This window comes from Drosophila albomicans, chromosome 2R (assembly GCF_009650485.2).
Source record: "Drosophila albomicans strain 15112-1751.03 chromosome 2R, ASM965048v2, whole genome shotgun sequence".
Lineage (NCBI taxonomy): Eukaryota > Metazoa > Arthropoda > Insecta > Diptera > Drosophilidae > Drosophila > Drosophila albomicans.
The window spans coordinates 4,126,953-4,148,265 of record NC_047631.2 but is presented as its reverse complement, the minus strand read 5'-3'; the positions used below and the strand labels follow the sequence as shown (position 1 = coordinate 4,148,265).

At 45.1% G+C, this 21,313-nt stretch overlaps 5 protein-coding genes across 12 annotated transcripts in view; 4 read left to right on the top strand and 1 right to left on the bottom strand.

Annotated features, from left to right (window-relative positions):
* LOC117575552 (E3 ubiquitin-protein ligase TRIP12) overlaps window positions 1-9,222 on the top strand; it is a 28,531-nt gene extending 19,309 nt beyond the window's left edge. For all 6 annotated transcript variants that reach the window (XM_052007914.1, XM_052007917.1, XM_052007916.1 and 3 more), the window contains 7 exons: window positions 448-3,429; window positions 3,493-4,499; window positions 4,566-4,905; window positions 4,969-6,446; window positions 6,514-6,702; window positions 6,767-6,968; window positions 7,038-9,222. In XM_052007914.1, coding sequence (XP_051863874.1) covers window positions 448-3,429; window positions 3,493-4,499; window positions 4,566-4,905; window positions 4,969-6,446; window positions 6,514-6,702; window positions 6,767-6,968; window positions 7,038-7,495 — 6,656 coding nt within the window. In that variant the 3' untranslated portion in view covers window positions 7,496-9,222. The remainder of the gene's footprint in view (window positions 1-447; window positions 3,430-3,492; window positions 4,500-4,565; window positions 4,906-4,968; window positions 6,447-6,513; window positions 6,703-6,766; window positions 6,969-7,037) is intronic.
* Window positions 9,223-11,674: 2,452 nt separating this feature from the next.
* Window positions 11,675-15,255, top strand: LOC117575582 (coiled-coil domain-containing protein 39). Its single transcript, XM_034259848.2, has 5 exons — window positions 11,675-12,061; window positions 12,120-12,267; window positions 12,324-14,132; window positions 14,197-14,727; window positions 14,789-15,255. The coding sequence occupies exons 1-5, from the start codon at window positions 11,810-11,812 to the stop codon at window positions 14,896-14,898; spliced, it is 2,850 nt and encodes a 949-aa protein (XP_034115739.2). The 5' UTR covers window positions 11,675-11,809; the 3' UTR covers window positions 14,899-15,255.
* A 248-nt stretch (window positions 15,256-15,503) lies between these two features.
* On the top strand, window positions 15,504-17,590 carry LOC117575065 (zinc finger protein 43). 2 transcript variants are annotated; one of them, XM_034259154.2, is made up of 3 exons: window positions 15,514-15,598; window positions 15,659-16,917; window positions 16,975-17,590. In XM_034259154.2, the coding sequence occupies exons 2-3, from the start codon at window positions 15,759-15,761 to the stop codon at window positions 17,517-17,519; spliced, it is 1,704 nt and encodes a 567-aa protein (XP_034115045.1). In that variant the 5' UTR covers window positions 15,514-15,598; window positions 15,659-15,758; the 3' UTR covers window positions 17,520-17,590. The 2 variants fall into 2 exon arrangements, with proteins under 2 accessions (XP_051862652.1, XP_034115045.1); XM_052006692.1 differs by having other exon boundaries at window positions 15,504-16,917.
* A 21-nt stretch (window positions 17,591-17,611) lies between these two features.
* Window positions 17,612-19,540, bottom strand: LOC117575067 (RNA polymerase II-associated factor 1 homolog). The gene is made up of 3 exons (XM_034259155.2): window positions 19,396-19,540; window positions 18,359-19,325; window positions 17,612-18,289 (listed from the first exon to the last, which is right to left on the bottom strand). Exons 1-3 carry the CDS (start codon window positions 19,464-19,466, stop codon window positions 17,639-17,641), a joined length of 1,689 nt encoding a protein of 562 aa, XP_034115046.1. The 5' UTR covers window positions 19,467-19,540; the 3' UTR covers window positions 17,612-17,638.
* A 684-nt stretch (window positions 19,541-20,224) lies between these two features.
* On the top strand, window positions 20,225-20,982 carry LOC117575068 (uncharacterized). 2 transcript variants are annotated; one of them, XM_052006693.1, is made up of 2 exons: window positions 20,225-20,531; window positions 20,622-20,982. In XM_052006693.1, the coding sequence occupies exons 1-2, from the start codon at window positions 20,378-20,380 to the stop codon at window positions 20,753-20,755; spliced, it is 288 nt and encodes a 95-aa protein (XP_051862653.1). In that variant the 5' UTR covers window positions 20,225-20,377; the 3' UTR covers window positions 20,756-20,982. The 2 variants fall into 2 exon arrangements, with proteins under 2 accessions (XP_051862653.1, XP_034115047.1); XM_034259156.2 differs by having other exon boundaries at window positions 20,232-20,570.
* Window positions 20,983-21,313: the final 331 nt, after the last annotated feature.

The following is a 21,313-nucleotide window of genomic DNA, read 5'->3' as shown; positions in this document are numbered from 1 at the left end:
ACACATGCACTTTTCATTTAATCTCATTTATATACATCTTAATTTTTTACTCTCCCACCCGCAGTACTGTTCCAATGTTTTTATTTACGGCACACAGGGTGACCCGGGAAGTAGCAAGTGGCAGCAATCAGACAGTTTCAGTTTTTAATTTGCCATAACTAACCCAACAACTATCGATAACAACGGCACTGTTACATGTCATCGTACTCTTCTATTCTCGATTATCGATTATTATTTGTTTTTTTCTTTTCGTCTTTGTTGTTGTCAGCTGCTCTTTCTCTCTTATCTCTTTGTCTCACACACACACACACTATTTTCTTGTATTTGTACACTTTGTACGTTTATATTTTGTGTATATATCGAAAAAATTAAATTTTACACAATTACAATTACAGCAATGCAAAATTAATCACGACTTTTTCGTTTGTTTTTTTTGCTCTTCTTTAGGTTCCAATTCAGCAAATCTCAGCATTGTCGCGGCGGCATTGAGCGCCGCACGGGACTCGGCAGTTAACGTGAACATTAGCAGCGCGGTGGGCGCAACCAGCAGCAGCACCGCTAGCGGTGGCAGCAGCAGCAACAGCAACCAGAGTGCCTCGGCTAGTGGCGGCAGCAATGTGACTACCACATCATCAACCCAATTGGCTGCTGCTGCTGCACAGCAAACGGCTGCAGCGGCGGCCACTGGTGCCGCTGCAGTAAACGCAGCTGCCGCCGCCGCTGCAGCAGCGGATACAGAGAGCGATGACAGCGAGGTGGGACGACTGCAGGCGCTGCTTGAGGCACGCGGTCTGCCACCGCATCTGTTTGGGGCATTGGGACCACGAATGACGCACATACTCCATCGCACCATTGGCAACAGCAGCACATCGAAGGCAAATCAGCTGTTGCAGGGCTTGCAATCGCATGACGAGAGCCAGCAGCTCCAAGCTGCCATCGAGATGTGTCAAATGCTGGTTATGGGCAATGAGGATACGCTGGCCGGCTTCCCGGTGAAGCAGGTTGTGCCGGCACTGATTCAACTGCTGCGTATGGAGCACAACTTCGATATCATGAACAATGCGTGCCGCGCCCTGGCCTACATGCTGGAGGCGTTGCCCCGTTCTGCTGGAACGGTGGTAGAAGCTGTGCCCGTATTCCTCGAGAAGCTGCAGGTCATCCAGTGCATGGACGTGGCTGAGCAGAGTCTGACCGCATTAGAGATACTGTCCCGTCGCCACAACAAGGCCATACTGCAGGCAAACGGCATCAGCGCTTGCCTCACTTATCTGGACTTCTTCTCGATTGTAGCGCAACGAGCTGCTTTGTCCATCACCGCCAACTGCTGCCAGAACATGCACTCCGAGGAGTTTCATTTTGTGTCCGACAGTTTACCGCAGCTGGCCCGATTGCTCTCGCAGCCGGACAAAAAGTGTGTGGACAGCGTCTGCACCGCCTTTTGGCGCCTCGTCGAGAGTTTCCCACACGACGGCAAACGATTACAGCAGATTGCAAGCCCTGATCTACTCAAGAATTGCCAGCAACTGCTGGTGGTGACGCCTGCCATTCTCAACACCGGCACCTTTACCAACGTCGTTCGCATGCTGAGCCTAATGTGCGCCGCCTGCCCCGACCTGGCTATCTCATTGCTGCGCAACGATATTGCCGCTACATTGCTATACTTGTTGACGGGCAACGCAGAGCCGGCGGCTGCAAGTGCCACTCATGTGGAACTGGTGACTCGTCCGCCATTGGAGCTTCTGGAGTTGACTTGCCTCATTGGCGAACTGATGCCGCGTCTGCCGCTGGATGGCATATTTGCCGTAGATGCGCTGCTGGATCGACCCACGCTCAATACACAGGATCAGGTGCAGTGGCAATGGCGCGATGATCGCGGAGCCTGGCACAACTATTCCACCATCGATTCGCGTCTTATTGAGGCTGCGCATCAGAGCAGCGAGGATGAGATCAACTTGAGCACTTTGGGACGCACATATACCGTCGATTTCCATGCCATGCAACAGATCAACGAAGACACCGGCACCACAAGGTTTGTGCAGCGCAAGCTCAATCCCAATTATGTGGCGCCCGCTGCTGCCGGACAGGATTTAAGCACAACCGGTGCTTCGGCTTCTACTTCGGCCGCAGCAAGCGGCTCCAGCAGCAACAACAACAACAATATCACTAGCTCCAGCGCCAACTCTGCCAACAGTAATGCAAACCAAGCCAAACGTCGTCCCTCATTGGATGCGCGCATCGCCTGCTTGAAGGAGGAGCGCGGCTTGGCTGCTGATTTTATTAAGAACATTTTCAATGTACTCTACGAGGTATACAGCTCGTCAGCTGGTCCCAATGTGCGTTATAAGTGCCTGCGCGCCCTGCTGCGCATGGTCTACTATGCGACCCCGGAGTTGCTGCGTCAGGTGCTTAAGTATCAGTTGGTATCGAGTCACATTGCCGGCATGCTGGGCAGCAATGACTTGCGCATCGTTGTGGGCGCTCTCCAAATGGCCGAGATATTGATGCGCCAGCTGCCTGATGTCTTTGGCACACACTTCAGACGCGAAGGCGTCATTTATCAGTTCACCCAGTTGACCGATCCCAGCAATCCCATTTGCGCCAATCCATCACCCAAGCCACTGAGCACCAGTGGCAGTCAGCTGGCCACGCCCACAACCAATGCAGGTGGCTCACAGAGTGCACCCGCTTCGGCGAATAGCTTGCAAGTGAATCCCTTCTTCATGGACAATGTCACAGCTCCGTCAACAGGCTCGAGCAGTGCCAGTGGCACGCCCAGCAGCTCCAAGCATCAATCGTACAGCGTCAAGAGTTTCTCGCATGCCATGAATGCGCTCACCGCCAGTGCCAATGCAGTGCCCAAGCAGCAGCAGAGTTCGTCTGCATCAGCTGCTGATGGCACTGGCTATAATTACAGCAGCTCGGCGCCCTCGTCGTCCGCCTCAGCGGCAACAGCAGCGGGAGGAGCAGGTGCAGGATCAGCCCCAGCAGCGTATTTTGTTGCTGCCACATCAGCCACTGATCCACGCCAGTATCTAAACTTTCAACAACCGGCGGCGCCTTTGCCGGCAGCACAACTGGAACTGGTGCCAACGGGCAGCGGTGGTCAACAGCAGCAGCAACAGCTGTCGACGCAAGTCATCTACAATAGCTCCCAAGGAGTCGCTAGTTATCAACAGCAGCAGCAGAATTTGATTGTGGCATCAACCAGTGCAGCGGCGGCAAACAACAACAGCGGCAGTGGCAGTAACAATTGCTCGTCATCGGCGTTGCAGCACAAGATGACGGACATGCTGAAGCGTAAGGCGCCGCCCAAGCGCAAGTCGCAAAGCAGCGGACGCGCCAAGTCGCGACAAGAGGACTCCGCAGCAGCTGTGGCTGCTGCTAGCTCGGCTAGTTCAGCGATGCACGAGCTGCTCAGCCGTGCCACAAGTGAGTGCAACAACAGTTCACAATTTGCATATATATTCATTTGTCTTTTTGCTTTTTTAACAGGTCTCGGTAGCAACACTGGCGGTCGCAACACACCCAGCTCTGGCTCAGGATCAGGGTCGAGCAATTCCAAGTCGCGTTTCAGCGCCGGCAACACAAACAATGCGAGCGGCTCCTCAACGAAATCATCGTTTCTGGCATCGCTTAATCCGGCACGTTGGGGCCGGCAAACGGCGCATCATCATCACCATCAGCAGCAACAACAGTCTTCGTCGCATCACGGACTGACCAAAGACAACAGCGGCAGCAGCAGCAGTGGAGGAGCTTGCAGCACCTCAGCTGGCTTGGCCTACGCAGGATCACAGCACGGCGGTGCTGCTGGCATGAATGCCGCAGCAGTTGCCGCAAGCATCAGCAAGAGCATTTCGCATGCCAATCTCATTGCGGCCGCAAATCGCGAGCGTGCCCGCCAATGGGTGCGAGAACAGGCCATTGATTTTGTTAAGCGCTACACGGAGCAGGAGGCACGCCGCAGTAAGCGAGACAGTGACAGCAACTGCGGAACGGGCACTGGCGCTGGTGGCTCTGGCTTGGGGTCGTCAGCATCGGCTGCATCAGCTACCACGTCGCTGGCGAGTACCAGTGTACTGGAGCGGCTGTCGAGCATTTTGCTCAAGCTAAACGGAAGTTATCACGACTGTCTGGATGCGCTGCTTGAGCTGAAGACAATCCTGCTGGAAAGCGACATATCACCATTTGAAGTGAACCATTCGGGTCTCATCAAAGCAATGCTCAACTATATGACCAGCGAGTCGGGTCTGGTGGATCGCGATGCTCGTCTGCGCAGCTTTATGCACGTTTTTGCCGGACTGCCGTTGGAGCCGTTGCTCCAGAATGTTGGACAATTGCCAACCATTGAGCCGCTGGCGTATGGCGCATTTGTGGCCAAGCTGAATGCTTGCGTCACACAATTGGAGCAATTTCCTGTCAAGGTGCATGATTTCCAAGCTGGTCCAGGTGGTCGGTCCAATCAAAGTGCTCTGCGGTTCTTCAATACGCATCAATTGAAGGTATGTTTTTCCCATCTTGCTCTTGAATTGAAGAACGTTTCTTTACATTGTATTCCATCATTTTAGTGCAACTTGCAGCGGCATCCACAGTGCAGCAATCTGCGTCAATGGAAGGGCGGCACCGTTAAGATCGATCCCTTGGCTATGGTCCAGGCAATCGAACGATATCTGGTGGTGCGCGGCTATGGTGGCATTCGCGCCGACTCTGATGATGACAGCGAAGAGGATATGGATGACAATGTGGCTGCTGTTGTAATGACACAGTCGGGTTTCAAGCACAAGCTACAATTCCTCATTGGGGAGCATGTGCTCCCCTATAACATGACCGTCTATCAGGCTGTCAAACAGTTCTCGCCGCTGGTCAATGAGCAACACGAAACGGACAACGAATCCGAGATGCTTTTAGGTAAGCTATTAACTTTAACTGATCCATCCTCAAGTTAATCGATTTCATCTGCGTTCCTAACAGGCAACAGCAGCATTTGGGTGCAACAGCATACTATTTACTATCGTCCAGTGGAAGAGGAGGGCATTGGCTCCGGAGCGAACAGCTCTTGCAGCAGCAGCAGCAATAACCAGGTTCATGGCCAGCACAAGGCCAGTAGTGGCAGCAACACGTCCAGTTCATCCCACGTGGCTACCTCATCATGCTCCTCATCGTCCTCGGCAGCCACATCGAGTGGTGGCAAAAAATCGCACAAATCTAGTAGTAAATTCATGCGCAAAAAGACGGAGCTCTGGCACGAGGGCATCGCTCCAGCTTTATTGTCGCCACTGAAACAGTTCCTGAGCAGCTGTTTGCCCCCCGATGTGGTAACTGTGCAGGATGCTTCATTGGATGCCCTTTGCATGTTGCGAGTCATACACGCCCTCAATCGTCACTGGGAGCATCTCTACGGTTGCGTTGTGCGCCAGAATATTATTCCCCAGTCTGAGTTTGTACATCCGAAGATCACGGCAAAGGCGAATCGACAGCTGCAGGACCCACTGGTCATTATGACTGGCAATCTACCACAATGGCTGCCTCAGATTGGCATGGCTTGTCCCTTCCTCTTCCCATTCGAGACGCGACATTTGCTCTTCTATGCGACCAGCTTTGATCGGGATCGTGCTCTACAACGCCTTTTAGACACAACACCAGATCTGAATGCAGCCGAATCATCGGAGCGTGTTGCTCCACGTCTCGACAGACGCAAGCGGGCTATTTCACGTGCCGAACTGCTCAAGCAGGCGGAACACATACTCCAGGACTTCGGCAACTCGAAGGCTCTGCTCGAGATTCAGTACGAGAATGAAGTGGGCACTGGACTGGGACCCACTTTGGAGTTTTATGCTCTCGTCTCGGCTGAATTGCAGCGCACTGATCTTGGACTCTGGAATGGCAGTGACAGTTATCGCCACAATTCATCCAATATTGCGGATGTTGTCAAGTCATCTAGCGCAATGCTGCACATTGAGGATGCGTCTGAAGCAACCAGCGAAGTGGCAACTGCAGCAACTACTCTGGTTAGCAGCACCACCACCACAACAGCCACCGCACATTTGACCCGCTCGAGCAGTCGCAGCAATGCCCTGCGCAACCAACAGCAACAGCAGCACCAGGCGGAGCACAGCTCTACCAGTGCAGGAACTAATGATAACGCTTTAAATATGATCATTGCACAGCAGTATAGTGATATGGCTGCCACCGACGGCGGCAGCACAACAACAGCAAACGCATCGCAAGTGCTCGACCAACAGACAACAACAACCACAGTCACAACGACGACACCAATGGGAACAACAATTGCCACAGCCACCTCAATGGTTAGCTATGTGCACACTGCACACGGTTTATTCCCGCTGCCGTTGGGCAAATCCTCCAAGTTGCCACAGATGACCAAAGCCAAATCGAAATTCAAATTCCTGGGCAAGTTTATGGCCAAGGCGGTGATGGATAGCCGCATGGTAAGTGTATTCTTCTACAGTCTTAATTTTGAGCTTGACGTTTTAAACAACATTCTTTTGTTTTTAGTTGGACTTGCCGTTCTCATTACCCTTCTATCGCTGGCTGGTCAGCGAGGAGCACTCAATTGGCCTGGCTGATTTGTTGCGTGTGGCACCCGAGGTACAAAGCACTTTGGTGCGACTACAAGATATGGTGCGACAGCGCGAGGACATTGAATCCGATGCTAATTTAAATTCCATAGAGAAAAGCGAGAAGGTAGGCGAACGCTCTATCTACACATTTTTGAACAAATCTAATCATTATCGTCATTGCTATACAGATTGAGCAACTGGACTTGGATGGTTGTCCAATAGCTGACTTGGGGCTGGACTTTGTGCTACCAGGACATGCCAATATTGAACTATGCCGTGGCGGACGGGATACGCCCGTTACCGTGCACAATCTCCATAAATACATTTCGTTGGTCACTTACTGGTTTCTCATCGAGGGCGTGCAAAAACAATTCGAGGCTCTGCGAGAGGGTAAGCTGCTATATAAACACAATGGTTTTCCTTTCAGGATTTATTAATTCTTTTTAATTTCGATGACAGGTTTCGATTCAATTTTCCCCATACAACGTTTGCGCATGTTCTATCCAGAGGAGCTGGAGTGCGTCTTTTGCGGTTCGGGCAGCGAACAGCATCAACGCTGGGATCTCAAAATGCTGCAGGACAGCTGCCGCACTGATCACGGCTTCCATCAGGAATCTCAGGCCATACAATATTTGTATGAGATTCTCGCCTCATACAATCGTGATGAGCAGCGCGCATTTTTGCAGTTCGTGACTGGATCACCGCGTCTGCCGACTGGGGGATTCAAGGCACTCACCCCGCCTCTAACCATTGTGCGCAAGACGTTGGATGGGAATCAGAATCCCAATGATTATCTACCATCTGTGATGACCTGTGTCAACTATCTAAAGTTGCCGGACTACTCCAATCGCGATGTGATGCGGCAGAAACTGAAAGTGGCTGCCAACGAAGGCAGCATGTCGTTCCATCTATCTTAAGAAGGACAGCAAGCAAGACATGAGGATGAAACATGCAACAAGCAAACCACATGGGAAAACAAATCCACAACAATAAGAAAACTTTAATTCATATTCAAGACATACAAAACAAGCCTTTTCTATATCCTACTCAATCCAATGTATCTATACTATATATATGATATGTATATAGATGGGGGATTTGCGTAAACACGCACGCACACCCAACACACACACGCTCATCATTTTGCCGGATAGCAGGATAAACCCAATCAAACCGCAATATCAGCAACAACAACAGGAGTAAAACAACAACAATCACTTATGCAATCAATTCTAGTGCTTAACTTATCCTATGCAATTTATCATCAATCTTTCTCTTTAACCGCCGCACCCAATCCCACAGTCAACTGGCCAAATTTCGATATATAGCAAATATATTTTGTAACATTCTCAAATTGCATAACTTATGTGTTGGTCGCGTCACTCCCACTTATATAAAAACTATATATAGATATGTATTTATATATATTAATAATATATATAGTGTTCATACTACAAAAGATCAAGAATTGAAAATGCTATTGAATAAAATAATTAGTACATCGCTGAAAACAAAAACTATATAGAAAGAGGCGGCGTAGAAGCTAAAGCAAGAGCTGCTAGCAAAACCCCCATTGTTCTTTATTTAGTTCTGAAAAATTCAAGTTGGCTTATAATTCGCCTATAGTTACAAATGATTTGTTTTTTATTTTTTTTGAAATTTCATTAAGTTTTTTGTTGGAAAAGCATAAGCATTATGTATGAGCATAATATTTATATCTGTAACTGATGGAAACGCTTAGAAGCTGAGGAAATGAGAACAACGCGGCAATTTCTCCTCTAATCTTATATATGTAGAAATAGATTAAATTCAGATGATAATGGAAAAATAAATGAAATAAGAACGCCCACCCTTGAAAAAATTAAAATTAATAATAGAAATAAAATCTATACATATACATATATATATAAATATAAAATAATTATACAATTTAATGAATAATTGATTGTGTATCTACCATGCCTCTAAAGCAAATATTCTGCAAGCTGTGTTAATCTATCATAGCAAAAAAGCCACAAATATAAAATAAAATAAAGAAAAGTAAACATAAACATAGAGTGTGGAACGAAAGCGAAAGTAAATCAAATACAACTGATGAAATTGATCTAATGGAAAATTCAATTAAAATCGTCAAACAAAAATGGACAGATTGAAGTTGACTCTAGCGTTTAGTTCACATTTTCATACAAACTATATCTATACATAAATACGTACATATAAATATTTACATATATACACGTACACATATACATAAACTGTAATTGTAATTGTATTTAACGATTATTAACTTTGTGTTTTCGTTTAAACAAAACTAATAAATCGAATTGCGTAATCGATCTAAAGAATTGAATAATGAAATCTACGACCGATTATTGACTTCTGCAGTACTGATTGATTTATGATCCCAATGATGATAACGATTAATATTATGAGAAACAACAAAAGATTATAAAATGCATCAAGATATCAATACAAATTAAATTGAATAAAATCTAGTGTTTAAAATTATCATTATAATTACAAAATAGTTACAACATAAACACAGCAACAATTGCTTTACAATAACAAATGAAACCAACAGCAGCGACAACAACAACAACATCAAATGCAAATAAAACTGAAGAGAAAAAAATACGACAATTAATGTCTGCAAGTCTTTTTATTTAGTTGTTCGATTTTGCGTTATTTAAATAGCTGAATAAGAATAAGAATAGTTATTTTAGAGAAATCGAGAATTGGATAATATGCAATCCACTTGTAAAGGACCCTACCTGATAACAACAAATAGAAGACGACTAGGCTATTACAGATAACATCAAATTGTATAATCCAGGAATGTAAATATATGTAGCTGGCAGCACACAATTGAAATCAAATCGAATTTAAAAGTATATAAGCCTCAACATGGGATCTGCTTGAATCATTTTTCTTCTTTCGAAAATACTGTGACTTTTTCGAATCGGCTTAACATCGATTCTGGCTATGGTCCACGGCCAGAGCAACTACTGTCAGAAGGGCTTGAGTGCCCCCGGCGTGAAGCATATTGGCTGCCAAAATATTTTCACTATATTGAATATTGTCTCTATAGACCTGGTCTGCAATGTGCCGAACGACATCTGTGTCCCTCCTCATTAACATTAACGAGACGCTGCACATATTGGCTGTTCATAATATAAGACGCAATCGATTATGGTCCAGCCAGACGTGTGGCCACTGTGCTTTAGAGCTAACCAGCTTGGCGGCGCTGAATGTGCATCGCTTTGTGAAGCTGCGGGATGTCTGACACAATACAAATGCCTTTACAGAAAGTAGACAAAACTTGACGGTGATTACTTACACGAAGCCTAACGAGGATCTGCTGACACAGACCATTCACTCGTGGTGGCTGAAGTACGAGAGTCATCAAGAATTCTTCCAGCAACTCGACTGGAGCGTAAGTAATCATGGACACGCTAAATTCTTTGCTCTGCTCTTCAAGTTGTAATTCTTCAAGAAATAGATCAATTCGGAACTTTGCAATCATGGCCATGCAGAGAAACTTTGCCTTTGGATGAGCTGCAGCTAGATACACCAGAAGAGACTTGAACAATCAATCATAACTATTCGGAATCACTAAAATTTGTTTATTTGAAGCACAGATTCGCCGGTTTTGTACGTCATTCTTTTTTTTTTTGGAGTGGCTTGCCATGAAACCCACTTCACTTAAACGACGTTTGGCCGAAACATGCATTCAAATTGTTTCCCTACCTCAGATGCTATCTCAGCTACGATCCTGCAGGTGCCTTCTCTTGATAACACCTTGCCTTGCTTCCTTTCCACTTTACCAGTTTCATGTTATATTTTATTACAACGTACATTTTGTTCAGCAAATAAAATAATTAAAGCCGCTACCCAAAGGGTAGAAGGGTATTATAACTTTGTGCCCGACCCCGTCGGGTATATATGTATATTCATGATCAGCGTCAACAGCCGAGACGATTTAGCCATGTCCATCTGTCCGTCTGTGTGTCTGTCCGTCTGTCCGTATGAACATCTAGATCTCAGAGACTATAATAGATAGAGCTATAATTTTTTGTCGACAGCATTTGTTATGTTTGCACGCAGATCAAGTTTGTTTCAAATTTTTCCCATTTTGAATGCGGTACTATATCGATATACCATATAAATCATTTGGTATATTTTTAGTATTTTGTAGTATATTTGGTATATTTTGAGAATAATACCGCAAAATATATTGCTTTTTTAAAAATGGGTAGCGGGTATCTCAGCTTTCTTTCTTGTTTTCACCTTCTCCCGGATAATGAACTGCTTTCTTTTAGGCATACTTTGAAATGTGACTTAAACAATAAATTCTAGAGAAAGATTTTTTTATCAACTGAGCTCGTGAAATGTCTAAGCTATGCGACAAACATTTAGGGGGACCCGGAAAAAAATTGTCCGTAAAACAGCATTTAGGGAAATGCCTGCATAGAGTTTGCAAAAGATCTTAAATTTTTGAGGTGAATATGTTTTTTTGACGCTGGGTGTGTATTAGAACTTTTAATAACAAGAGATTAAATATTAAGATTAAAATAACTTATGAGTTTACTCTTTCCTACTTTCTGAACCTTAAAATGTATCCTAATTTATATATACACATATTCGAATAAAATATACTATTGAAGTCTTCAGTTTTGTAAGTTTAGATGCCGAATTTTTACGCATCAGATTTAAAGAAATAATAATAGATTATCACATTTTCAAAAGCTACAGAGCTAATTCTTCAGATTTAATGTAACATAGTTTAGAAAGACCTGCAAATAAGATTTTCTGTTGTTCATTGGATTTTACTCAAACTCAAATACTTGATTTACAGTACTTCTACTGATAACTGTAAATTATCCATGTAGCAGATGCCTAATCATGTCTGTTACAAAATTATTATTATTATTATTAATTATAAAATTGTAATTGAGTTTCAAAACAAATTGAGTAAGTTGTGTATATATCTCGGTTTGTTTGTTTTTTTACCGGCATAATACAAAGAAACCGTTTGATGTTGTCAAGGTGCCGGGGAAAAAGGTATCAATCAGGTTGCCATAGATAATAAATCGGATTGTTTATTTGAATACACATTTGAAACACGTCATCCAAAAGTTGAATTAAATATACATCGAATTCGATACATTTAAACGTATGCTTGATGACGCTGGGAGAACTGCAATTCGAAGTTCCTCAATCCCAATCACAAAATGAATAAAACGGACGACATGAAGAGCTCGTCGCTGGACGAGTTCAAGCTGGAGGCTATGCGCTCCATGGGTTGGGCGGTGGAAGCGGACATACCCATGGCTAATGCTGAGAATCTGGCCATCCTCCACGAAATGGTTGGCATGCGAGCCGAGAAATTTGAACTACAGCAAAGGATCCGCGCTCTGGATGAGCGCGACAAGGCGATTGAGCGACACAAGCGGAACATTGAGGCCACATTGCAGCAGAACATTGTGAGTACCCGTTCTCTATAGAAGACCTACTTAATGAGATCTCTTCCGTTGCCTTTAGACATTTTTCAGCTCTGTTAAGAACGATGTAATCAAGGAAGCGCATCGAACTCAGCTGGTTATCTTAGAGCGCAACAAACTGAAGGAGGATCTGCGCTTGAATCAAAAAGAACTGGCTGAGTATACGGAATATGCTGATCACACTCTACGTAAGTTCCCAACTATCTTTAATCATATGTTAGTCTCTGCACAGAATCGATTACAGGCAAAATTACAAAAAATAAGCGTGAGATCGATGAGTTGACGAAGCGCATTAAGACTGCCAAGTCGAGCCTGGTTGATTGGGCCGATGCCATGGAAGATGGCAATAAGGGATACCAGCTGATCGACAAATACTACCAGGATGACCAGCAAAAGGCGAGAGACCTCAACACAAAGCGTCAGCTGCTGCAGGCGGACATTGACAAGCGACGCAAGATGAACGTTCAGCTGTATGATGAGCAGACAACGCTGGAGAAGAATCTGGAACGCACCGCCTGCCTCTACAGGGCGGCGCACTTGGAGCGTCGTCAGATGGTGGACACATGGAAGCAGGCAGTTAACCAAATGACACAGCGTGAGATGGACATACAAATGGGCGAGGAAGAGTGCGTGCATCTCACGGAGCGAGCAATCAGCATGGCGACCAGTTATCGCGACGCCAATGAGCAGCTCAACGACGTGCTGGAGAACAATCAGATGGTGGAACAGTCCATCGAGATACTCAACTCGGAGACCTCAGATTTAAAGAATGAGATCGCTCGTCTAACGGATGCAGCGCTGCTTAAGGAGCGCGAGATTCTTGCGCTGCGTCACGAACTTGAGAATCTATCGAACATGGTGCACTCCCAGCGTCTGGAGAACCGCAAGACTCTGCAACAGCGTGATGCAAAGAACTTAGAAATTGCCAACTTCGATGAGGTGCTCAACCAGGTGGAGGCCCGCCTCAAAGCCATCGAAAATAAGGCAACCGATGCCAATCAGCGACTGCAAATCCTTGACGAGATGATGGAGGGTGAGGAGCAAGCTCTGAACCAACTGAACAAGCAACAGCAACGCTGCAACGATCTGCTCTATCGCACTCAACGCCAGATAACCGACTTGCGTGACGAGGAGAAGACAATCATTATGCAGAACTCGGCACTGCAGTCGACGTTGTTGGCCGTCTATCGCAACCATCGCCAGCTGACGAACGAACTGAAGCGCCAGACCGAGATCCACTACAACATGTCGTTCAAGTATCTGCAGTGCGAACGACGTCTGGCCGAGCTGCAGGGCAAGAATGCCGATCCCGAACTGGAGGAGCGCAACCAGGAGATACTCAGTCAGCTGGAGCAGAACTATGCGAAGCTGCAACGTCGCCTCAGCTCTACGGAGGCACAGAATAAGAAGCTTAACTACAGCATGAATGCCTTGGTCATTGTGTACAACAGTGATGCCAAGGAGTTGGAGACCTTCAAGTTCAAGATCAAGGAGGCTCAGGTTTATTGCGAAGGCACCATAAAACGCATGCGGATGAATCGCTACGAGAACTCCGAGTTCATTGTGGAGCTAAGTCTTCTCAAGATGCGCTGCAGTGATCTGCAGAATGTCATCGAAAGCTGTGTCAAGGGCACCTTTAATCTCAATCAGCATCGCTTGGCCTTTCAGCGGATCATCAATGATCGCTTTGTGGAGCTGCGCAGCCAGCAGGATATACTGCAATTGAAGCGCAAGCATCTCAACGATGAGTTGAGTACATTGCGCGCCGATCTGGGAGATCGCAAGAAGCACATCTCTGCGATGAGGTCTCGTTTTGAGATAACGTCGGCGCTGCTGGGCGTCAATGAAGATGGCACCATGATCACCGCCACCCAGCTGAAGGTGGAGAATGCCCAAGAGCGTCAGCTGCTCGCCGACGAGGGCGACGCTCTCAACAAGAAGGTCCTGAAGGCTGAGAAGGAGGTTATTGCATTGGAAAATACGCTGAGGCAGTTTGACAAATCCAACGACAATTATCGCAAGAATCTGAAAACTTATGAAGACAACTCTAAGAGTAATTACTGCAATAGGAACTCTTAAAAATTATTTATATATATACATATATTATAAACTCACAGATGAACAGCGTGCCGAAGATGAACTAAAGCGGGTCCAAGAGAACTACTGCAATGAGCTACAAAAGCTGAAGTCGCTTCGACACAAAGCGGAGTGTTACGATGTCAAGCACGAGCAACAGAAAATGGAACAGGAGGAGCTGATGAAACAATTGGAGGCCGAGAAGCAGAAATGCTTGGAAGACTCTGAAGCGCTGGCGAAACTAACCAAAGAGCTGCAGGAGCAGAAATCCAAAATAGATCGAGCCAATCGTGAGATACAAAATCTACTCAAGGACATACGACAAAAAGCCATTAGCAGTGAGTATCTTGAGTTATTCGAGCGCGATCTAGGTCTGCAGGAGCTGGAGAATCGTAACCGCAAGACCTTGAACTTGCTGTCCGACATGGCGAACAGCGATGAGGATGGGCCGCAGATCATTCACTATATGCTGAGCAAGGGATTGAAATTGCCTCAGCATTTGAAACCCGTTCGCAGTTGCATCTCATCAAAGACGGGTTCATACTCCTCTTTGGATTGCTATTCAGTAAAAGGTAAACATGAATAAAATCCCATTGAATTGGCTCTACTAAATTTCCTCATTTATCCTTGTAGGATACAGCGCACGTTCTTCGATTTCGGATATAAGTTTGAGCAAGGGAGAAGCTGCTTCAGCTAGCATTAGTGTCGTCTCTCTCGATTTTCCCGTTAAAAAGAAGAAATAATTTCACCTACCAATACACTAAAATATTAGAACACACATATTTGTTTTCCTGAATGGACTGTGATGCTGAGAACATTGAATGACGATGATTCCCCCTCACGTGTTTGGTCAGCAAACTGTTTACAAATCGTACTTCGAAGCAGAAACACCAAGAAACAACACGAAAAGAAAAACAGTTGGAAAATAAGAGCAGTAAAAATAGACCACAACAAATCGCCGAATATTTAAGTATAAATAGAGATGTAGTCGGATAGCACTACAGAATACCCTTCTGATGGGTCTCGACTAATGAAACTAATGTGTATTATTGTGAGATCTTAAGTTATGTTGATAGATTAAAGATGAATAATTATTCAAATATTCTTTACATTGTATGCGTCTTTTAAAAACAGGTGACTAAAGATGATATTTTGATATTCCGAAATCTAATTTTCAGACATAGCAGATGCCCAGTACTCTATGTGATCACAATACCAAAACAGAGCCCCGAGAGAGCCAACAACCCAGACAGCTGCTGCTGCTTCTATTTTTTTTCGGCAGGCGCTGTTCGGATTTTCGAAATTGGATTTCGGTTTTCAGTTCTCTCGTAATATTTTTCATTTCATTATTCTCCGTTTCGCCCAGAGGAGCACGCAGAGCAATATCGTTGCCGTAGTAGCTTTCGTCGACGTCGGCACAATTTTTCAATATTTTCGTCGCAAGTATTTTTAGATTTAATTTTTGTGAAAAAGCAAAAATTCTTTTCAACTTTTGTCGGTCAGGAGAATGGTCTATGGGCTTACTCAAAATTCATCCGCGTCAATACGGTTCACCTGAGGATTAGTTCGAGATTCGCAAGTGCTCTTCATTTTGCCATTCGAAATGTGTTCCACGACAGTGCTGTGTCCATTGTGTGCGGTTCCCAGTTTCAATAGCATCGATGCCCTCCAGCAGAGGTTGATCAAGGCAGCCAATGGGCCATTGGCTTGTCCATTTCCAAACTGCAAAGAGCTGTTCCTAGGCCTCGATAAACTGACTATTCATCTGTTCAGTCACACCAGCCTGATGACGACATCCACATCTGAAACAGTCGCCAAAACAGAACCTCAACCAGCAACTACAGCTGTTCGAGATGCTGCTTCTTCCGCAGCAAGTGTCGCAACCAGTTCGCCGTCGACTGCCACCGCTGCCTCGAAGAGGCGTGGTAAAAAGTCACGTGCCAAGGCTGTGGAACAGGCGATTGTTGTTGTGCCCCCGCCAATTACACCTCCGGCCAGATGCGAGATCTGTGAGTTTAACTTCCGCAACGATGAGTTGCGTGACATTCATTTTCGTCTGGTGCATGAGAATGGCGATGGCGCGGATCAGGGAGCAGGAGCAGGAGGGCAACAACAAGAGCCGTATAAGTGTCATCTCTGTTCCAAGACGTTTCGCATGAAGGGTTCGCTGCGTGTGCACCTTAAGGTGTTGCACACAATTGGCTGCAGCAGCAACAGCCACAATATGGGCTGTGCCAATGGCGGTCAAGCCATCAATCCTACGCCCAAAATCAGCATTTGCGATCGCATACGACACAAGGAGGCAACCGCAGGCAATGGTAATGCATCGACTATACCTAGCAGCAGTAACAACATCAACAACAATAGCAATAACAGCAGCACAAGCACTCAGCCCTACGCCTTGAGTGGAGCCATTTGCATGCTCAAACAGGAGATCACGACTCCGGCAGATGCGGCACCGACAGCGGAATACGGCAGCACACCTAAAAATTGGGAGTGCGATGTGTGCGCCAAACTCTTCACCACCAAATACTTCTTAAAGAAGCACAAGCGACTGCACACGGGAGAGATGCCGTATACCTGTCAGTTCTGTGCCCGCACCTTTACCTTCCAGCAGTCCTACCATAAGCATTTACTCTACCACAGTGAGGTGAAGCCACACGCTTGTGGCATCTGTGGCCGCGCCTTCAAGGAGCTGTCTACCTTGCACAATCATCAGCGTATCCACAGTGGCGAGAAACCCTTCAGGTGTGAAGTCTGCGGTAAGACGAGTCTCCCTTGTCCTTTGGTTTCGTTATTTATCGAGTCCTTGTTTGCAGGTAAATGTTTCCGGCAACGCGTTTCCTTTCTGGTGCACACGCGAATTCACACTGGGGTGATGCCGTACAAGTGTGAGCAGTGTCTGAAGACCTTTCGCTATAAGGTATCGCTGCGCACGCACAAATGCACTGTTGGTCCAGCAGACGACTCGCAGCAAACCCCTGAACAACTGATCAAAGCACTTTTGGACTCCAATGGGGTAGTTGACAGTGCGCCTGCAACTCAACTCAACTCATCAGCCAGTCCAGCATTGATTGGCATTCCCATGAATGGCGGCGACCATGAGGCACTGCTATCGCAAACAATTGATGATATTGTCGTTGAAAGCTGTCAGAAACTTGGCATTTGTGGTGTGGAACCCCATCGCCAGCCCCAACCGCTACAGCAACCTGTAATTATGGACAACAATGTGCAGCATTACGATGGCAGCAACTCGCCCTTGCAGCAAATGCAGAATCTGCGACTTTACTCGCCGCAACAACAAACAGATCAGCCTAGCTCCGATGGGGAGCTTTTTCGCCGCTTTTTGATGGATGCCACGTAGAAAGAACTATTCAAAAAAAAAGATGCCCTTTTTTACTAGTTTGATACTTGCTGTTTTATGTGTCCAGTTTTGTATATTGCTCTTAAATGTATATCATAGAAAGGTTTGAGTTACTGCATTTAATCTTCATCGGAGCCGCTACCAGAGCTGGAGCCTGAGCCACTCGGTGAGCCACTCCTCGAGCGCGAAGGCGACCGCGAGCCGGAACCAGAACGAGAGCCAGAACGACTGCGACTGCGGGACTTTGATTTTGATTTCGATTTGGACTTGGATCGTGAGCGACTTCGTGAGCCACTGCGACTGCGTGACTTCTGGGAGCCTGCTGGTGTGTGAGACCTCGAGCGTGAACCGCTTGGTGAACGGGAACCAGACTTGGAGCGACTGCTCGCACGTGATCCAGATGCGCTGCCCGAACTGGAGCGACTGCGACTACGTGAACCGCTCGCTGCACTACCGCTGGCGGAGCCACTGCGACTGCGGCTACGAGAACGCGAACCACCCGAGCGAGTTCTGGAGCGCGATTGCCGTTCACGCTGCTCTTGGGCATCAGCGGCAGGTGTTGATCCACCGGCAGCTGTTTCATTATCTTCCGAGGTCTTGGATTTGGCGGCATTGCCTGCTGACTTATCTTGTGCAGTTTGCGTTTGTGTTTGCTCAGTGTCCACTTCCATTTCTTCCTCTTCTTCCTCCTCACCAGGAACGTCTAGCTGACGCTCACGATAGCGTTGCACGCGATGCTCCATAGCATCAAGGGGACGATGTTTAACCACCTTAAGAACAGAAAAGATTCAAATGAGGTGTCAAAGGATACTACATATAAATTCATATACTATACGTACCAACTTGGTGTTGTTTGGTTGCTGACCGACTTTAACGCGACGTTTGTTCAGGCGTACACGGGTCTCCAACTCGTTGTAATAGATGCCATCAGGGCGCATGACAAAGAAGTAGTTCTCCTCGTAGCCCTTGGATGCCTTTGTCTTGACATTCCAGTTGTACTCACGAGCAATCTTATACTCGTATTCCTCATCATCCTTGTACAGCTCGCCATCGACAAAGTCGTTGCGTCGTTTCTCCAATGTCGATTCTGTGGGCAAAAAGTAGGCGACAAACTGCTCGCCACTTTCGTCCATCACACCACGAATCATGGCCTGCGACATTTCCTCCAATTGAGCAGGCACATTTTTACCCAATGGTGCGGGATCGCTGTCGAATATGACCTGAGCACATGGATATTTCCAGTTGGTGAAATCTGGAAAGATGGGGAGTACTTCCACTGGAACTACATTCGGCTTGGAATAATGTTTTGTTATGTCGTTCTTTGTGTCGCTGAATGTCTTTTCGATCGCCTTGATTTGAGCATCGCGATCCAAATAGAGCGTTTCCTCGCGCAACGACTTCTTCACATTGTAGCCCACCTTGGCTTCAATGTTCTCAAGATTCTGCGGCTGGAAGCGGGTCTGTTCCGTGGAAATGTACTCTGATTTACGCAACCAGGACACTGTGCGCGAATGTTGACGCGAGCGCACTGAGTCTGTTGGCGTCAGCGTCTCTTCCTCGAGTAGTTTCTCATCTGCAGGATCCAACTGTGACATAGGATCTGCTTGGTAGAGCTCACGATTGATCAGATCGACCGTGACTCCAAGATCGTGCTCGGTTAGCACATCGTATTTGAAGTTACGCTCTAATGATGTGGGATTGTACTGCACAAATCGATTGCTATCGAATGGGTATTGCAGGAACTTCAAGTCAAAGGGTATATCCGGTAAATTATTTCCATATTTGACGCGGCAAATTATCTCCGACCTGGAAGTTTGTTGAGGTGTAGTTTGGATTTGTATGTAGATTTATCTATTTGCAATTTTAAAGTACTTACTTTCTCTCCGTTTGCCTCTGTGGTCGTTTTTCTGCAGCGCTATTAACCGCCGAGTTTATTGTAGGCGGCATATTTATATATTTTACTATTTATTCCACACTAATTGCAAATCGACGCGATAGATAAAAGTGTGGACGTATTTATTTAAGGTGTAAAAAATATCGATAATATTGGTGCATCGAGATTTTAACATCGAGTTTATATGGCAAATATCGATGTTTTGAAGGTAATGTATTCATATATACCTGAATTTCTTATTTCAAATGGCTTTTAGAGTTCTATTTTCTGGGTGGTTACCGTAAGCAACAGTTATATATAGCTTTTATAGTACTACTATAAAAATATGCCAAATACACAATGCACTTGAAAAGGTCACACTAAGTGATGAAGCGCGCAATAAACGTTATTAATGAAGAGCTAAATGATATGAAATCGTACCAGTGATGCCACCTTGCAGTTTCCATCCAATCTGGCTTTTCTTAAAAGCCAAGTCTTTAAAAATTTGGAGCGGAGACATTGAAAGTTTTGCAAATGTTGTTTTTACCAAATTATTTTGCCCAAAATTATGATCAATTGGTTTGGTTTAAGCCCTTAAATCACGTTTTCGAATGTTCGAATCATATGGGTTATTGAAAAATTAACTTTTTACATTTTTTTGTACTCTTTTAGCTTTTATTCAAGGTTCTTTTCGTCAAAACCAGTTCACTGTCCAAAGAAAATTGACAGAACCAACTGTAACACTATGGGATAATTTAATTAGGCAATTTTAAATTGGCTTTGTTGCAACAAAGATTCAAAGTTGTATAAAATTAGTTAATATTTCTAAGTACATATTCATTATTTGTCAAGATTCATAAAATGACGGATTATATTCAGCAACTTGGCTGCTGTTACTTTATATCGTGGGAAAATCGTAAAATGTGGAAGTTGTAGATGAACTTTTATATGTTGATTAATTTGTATAAAATTATTTAAAACTGAAATGGTTGTTTGGCTACTGGTCGTATTGTTGTTTCCCGTATTCTGCGAGTCGGCTTCACACTCTGTGCAATGCATACCACCGGGAAAATCAGCGGCGGATTATAGCGAAAGTGAAAATAGTGTAATACATGATGACAATAGAAAAATCAAAATACGTAAGCAAAGAACATTCATCCGGAATCCCAACTATAAAAGTAAGAGGTTATTTCTAATTGTGTGTATCTTAATCAATTTCATTTTTTCAGACGCCAATAAGGAAATTGAAGAATTATCTAGGGGTATGTATATCACGGAACTACCCTTGCCGCATCCTGGAGCTCAACCAGGCAGCACGCATGGCTGCGAGGAAGTTATGCCCCTTGAGGGAATTCAAATATAATAAAAAGTAATAATCGTATGCTAATCATATTAAATGTCCTAAGCACATAACCTAACTTTGCACATCGATGTTGTTGTTAAGTGCACATATCTTTAAGCAAATTGGGATCTGTTGTATGAGCGTTATTCATTTAAAATGACATACATAATGGCATGTGAAATATATTTACAAATAACGTACACATGGCAAATTTCAAAAGTAAATAAACACACAACAATTTAATTGAATTAGCACCAATGAAATATTATATATCACATATTTTTTTGTTGGAAAAAATATTGTCACCTGTTTTCTTACTCTGGCTGTTGTTGTCATTAAGGCACATTTAATAGGCAATCATTTAGTTGGATGCTGCGAAAAAATCGCAGGCGAGTTCAATAACAAGGTTATACTCCCCCTAATGCCCAAACCCCCTTTTGTTTATTTACATTTTGCATTGTTTTGCTGTCGTCTAGGACCAGTTGACAAAATAATCGTCACAAGTAATTAGCATAAGTTTGATAGCAGTGCATGAATTTGAAGAATGATCGATAAAATTGAATAATATAAATAATAATT

Bases quoted from the DNA above. Each gene is read 5' to 3' on its own strand.
- LOC117575067 (XM_034259155.2), bottom strand. From the start codon at position 19,466: ATGCCGCCTACAATAAACTCGGCGGTTAATAGCGCTGCAGAAAAACGA. The intron at 19,326-19,395 runs GTAAGTACTTTA...ACAAACTTCCAG, and splicing joins CAGAGGCAAACGGAGAGAAA to GTCGGAGATAATTTGCCGCG. The intron at 18,290-18,358 runs GTACGTATAGTA...TCTGTTCTTAAG, and splicing joins AACCAAACAACACCAAGTTG to GTGGTTAAACATCGTCCCCT.
- LOC117575582 (XM_034259848.2), top strand. From the start codon at position 11,810: ATGAATAAAACGGACGACATGAAGAGCTCGTCGCTGGACGAGTTCAAG. The intron at 12,268-12,323 runs GTAAGTTCCCAA...AATCGATTACAG, and splicing joins ATATGCTGATCACACTCTAC to GCAAAATTACAAAAAATAAG. The intron at 14,728-14,788 runs GTAAACATGAAT...TTATCCTTGTAG, and splicing joins GGATTGCTATTCAGTAAAAG to GATACAGCGCACGTTCTTCG.
- LOC117575065 (XM_052006692.1), top strand. From the start codon at position 15,759: ATGTGTTCCACGACAGTGCTGTGTCCATTGTGTGCGGTTCCCAGTTTC. The intron at 16,918-16,974 runs GTAAGACGAGTC...CCTTGTTTGCAG, and splicing joins CTTCAGGTGTGAAGTCTGCG to GTAAATGTTTCCGGCAACGC.
- LOC117575068 (XM_034259156.2), top strand. From the start codon at position 20,378: ATGGTTGTTTGGCTACTGGTCGTATTGTTGTTTCCCGTATTCTGCGAG. The intron at 20,571-20,621 runs GTAAGAGGTTAT...TCATTTTTTCAG, and splicing joins CCGGAATCCCAACTATAAAA to ACGCCAATAAGGAAATTGAA.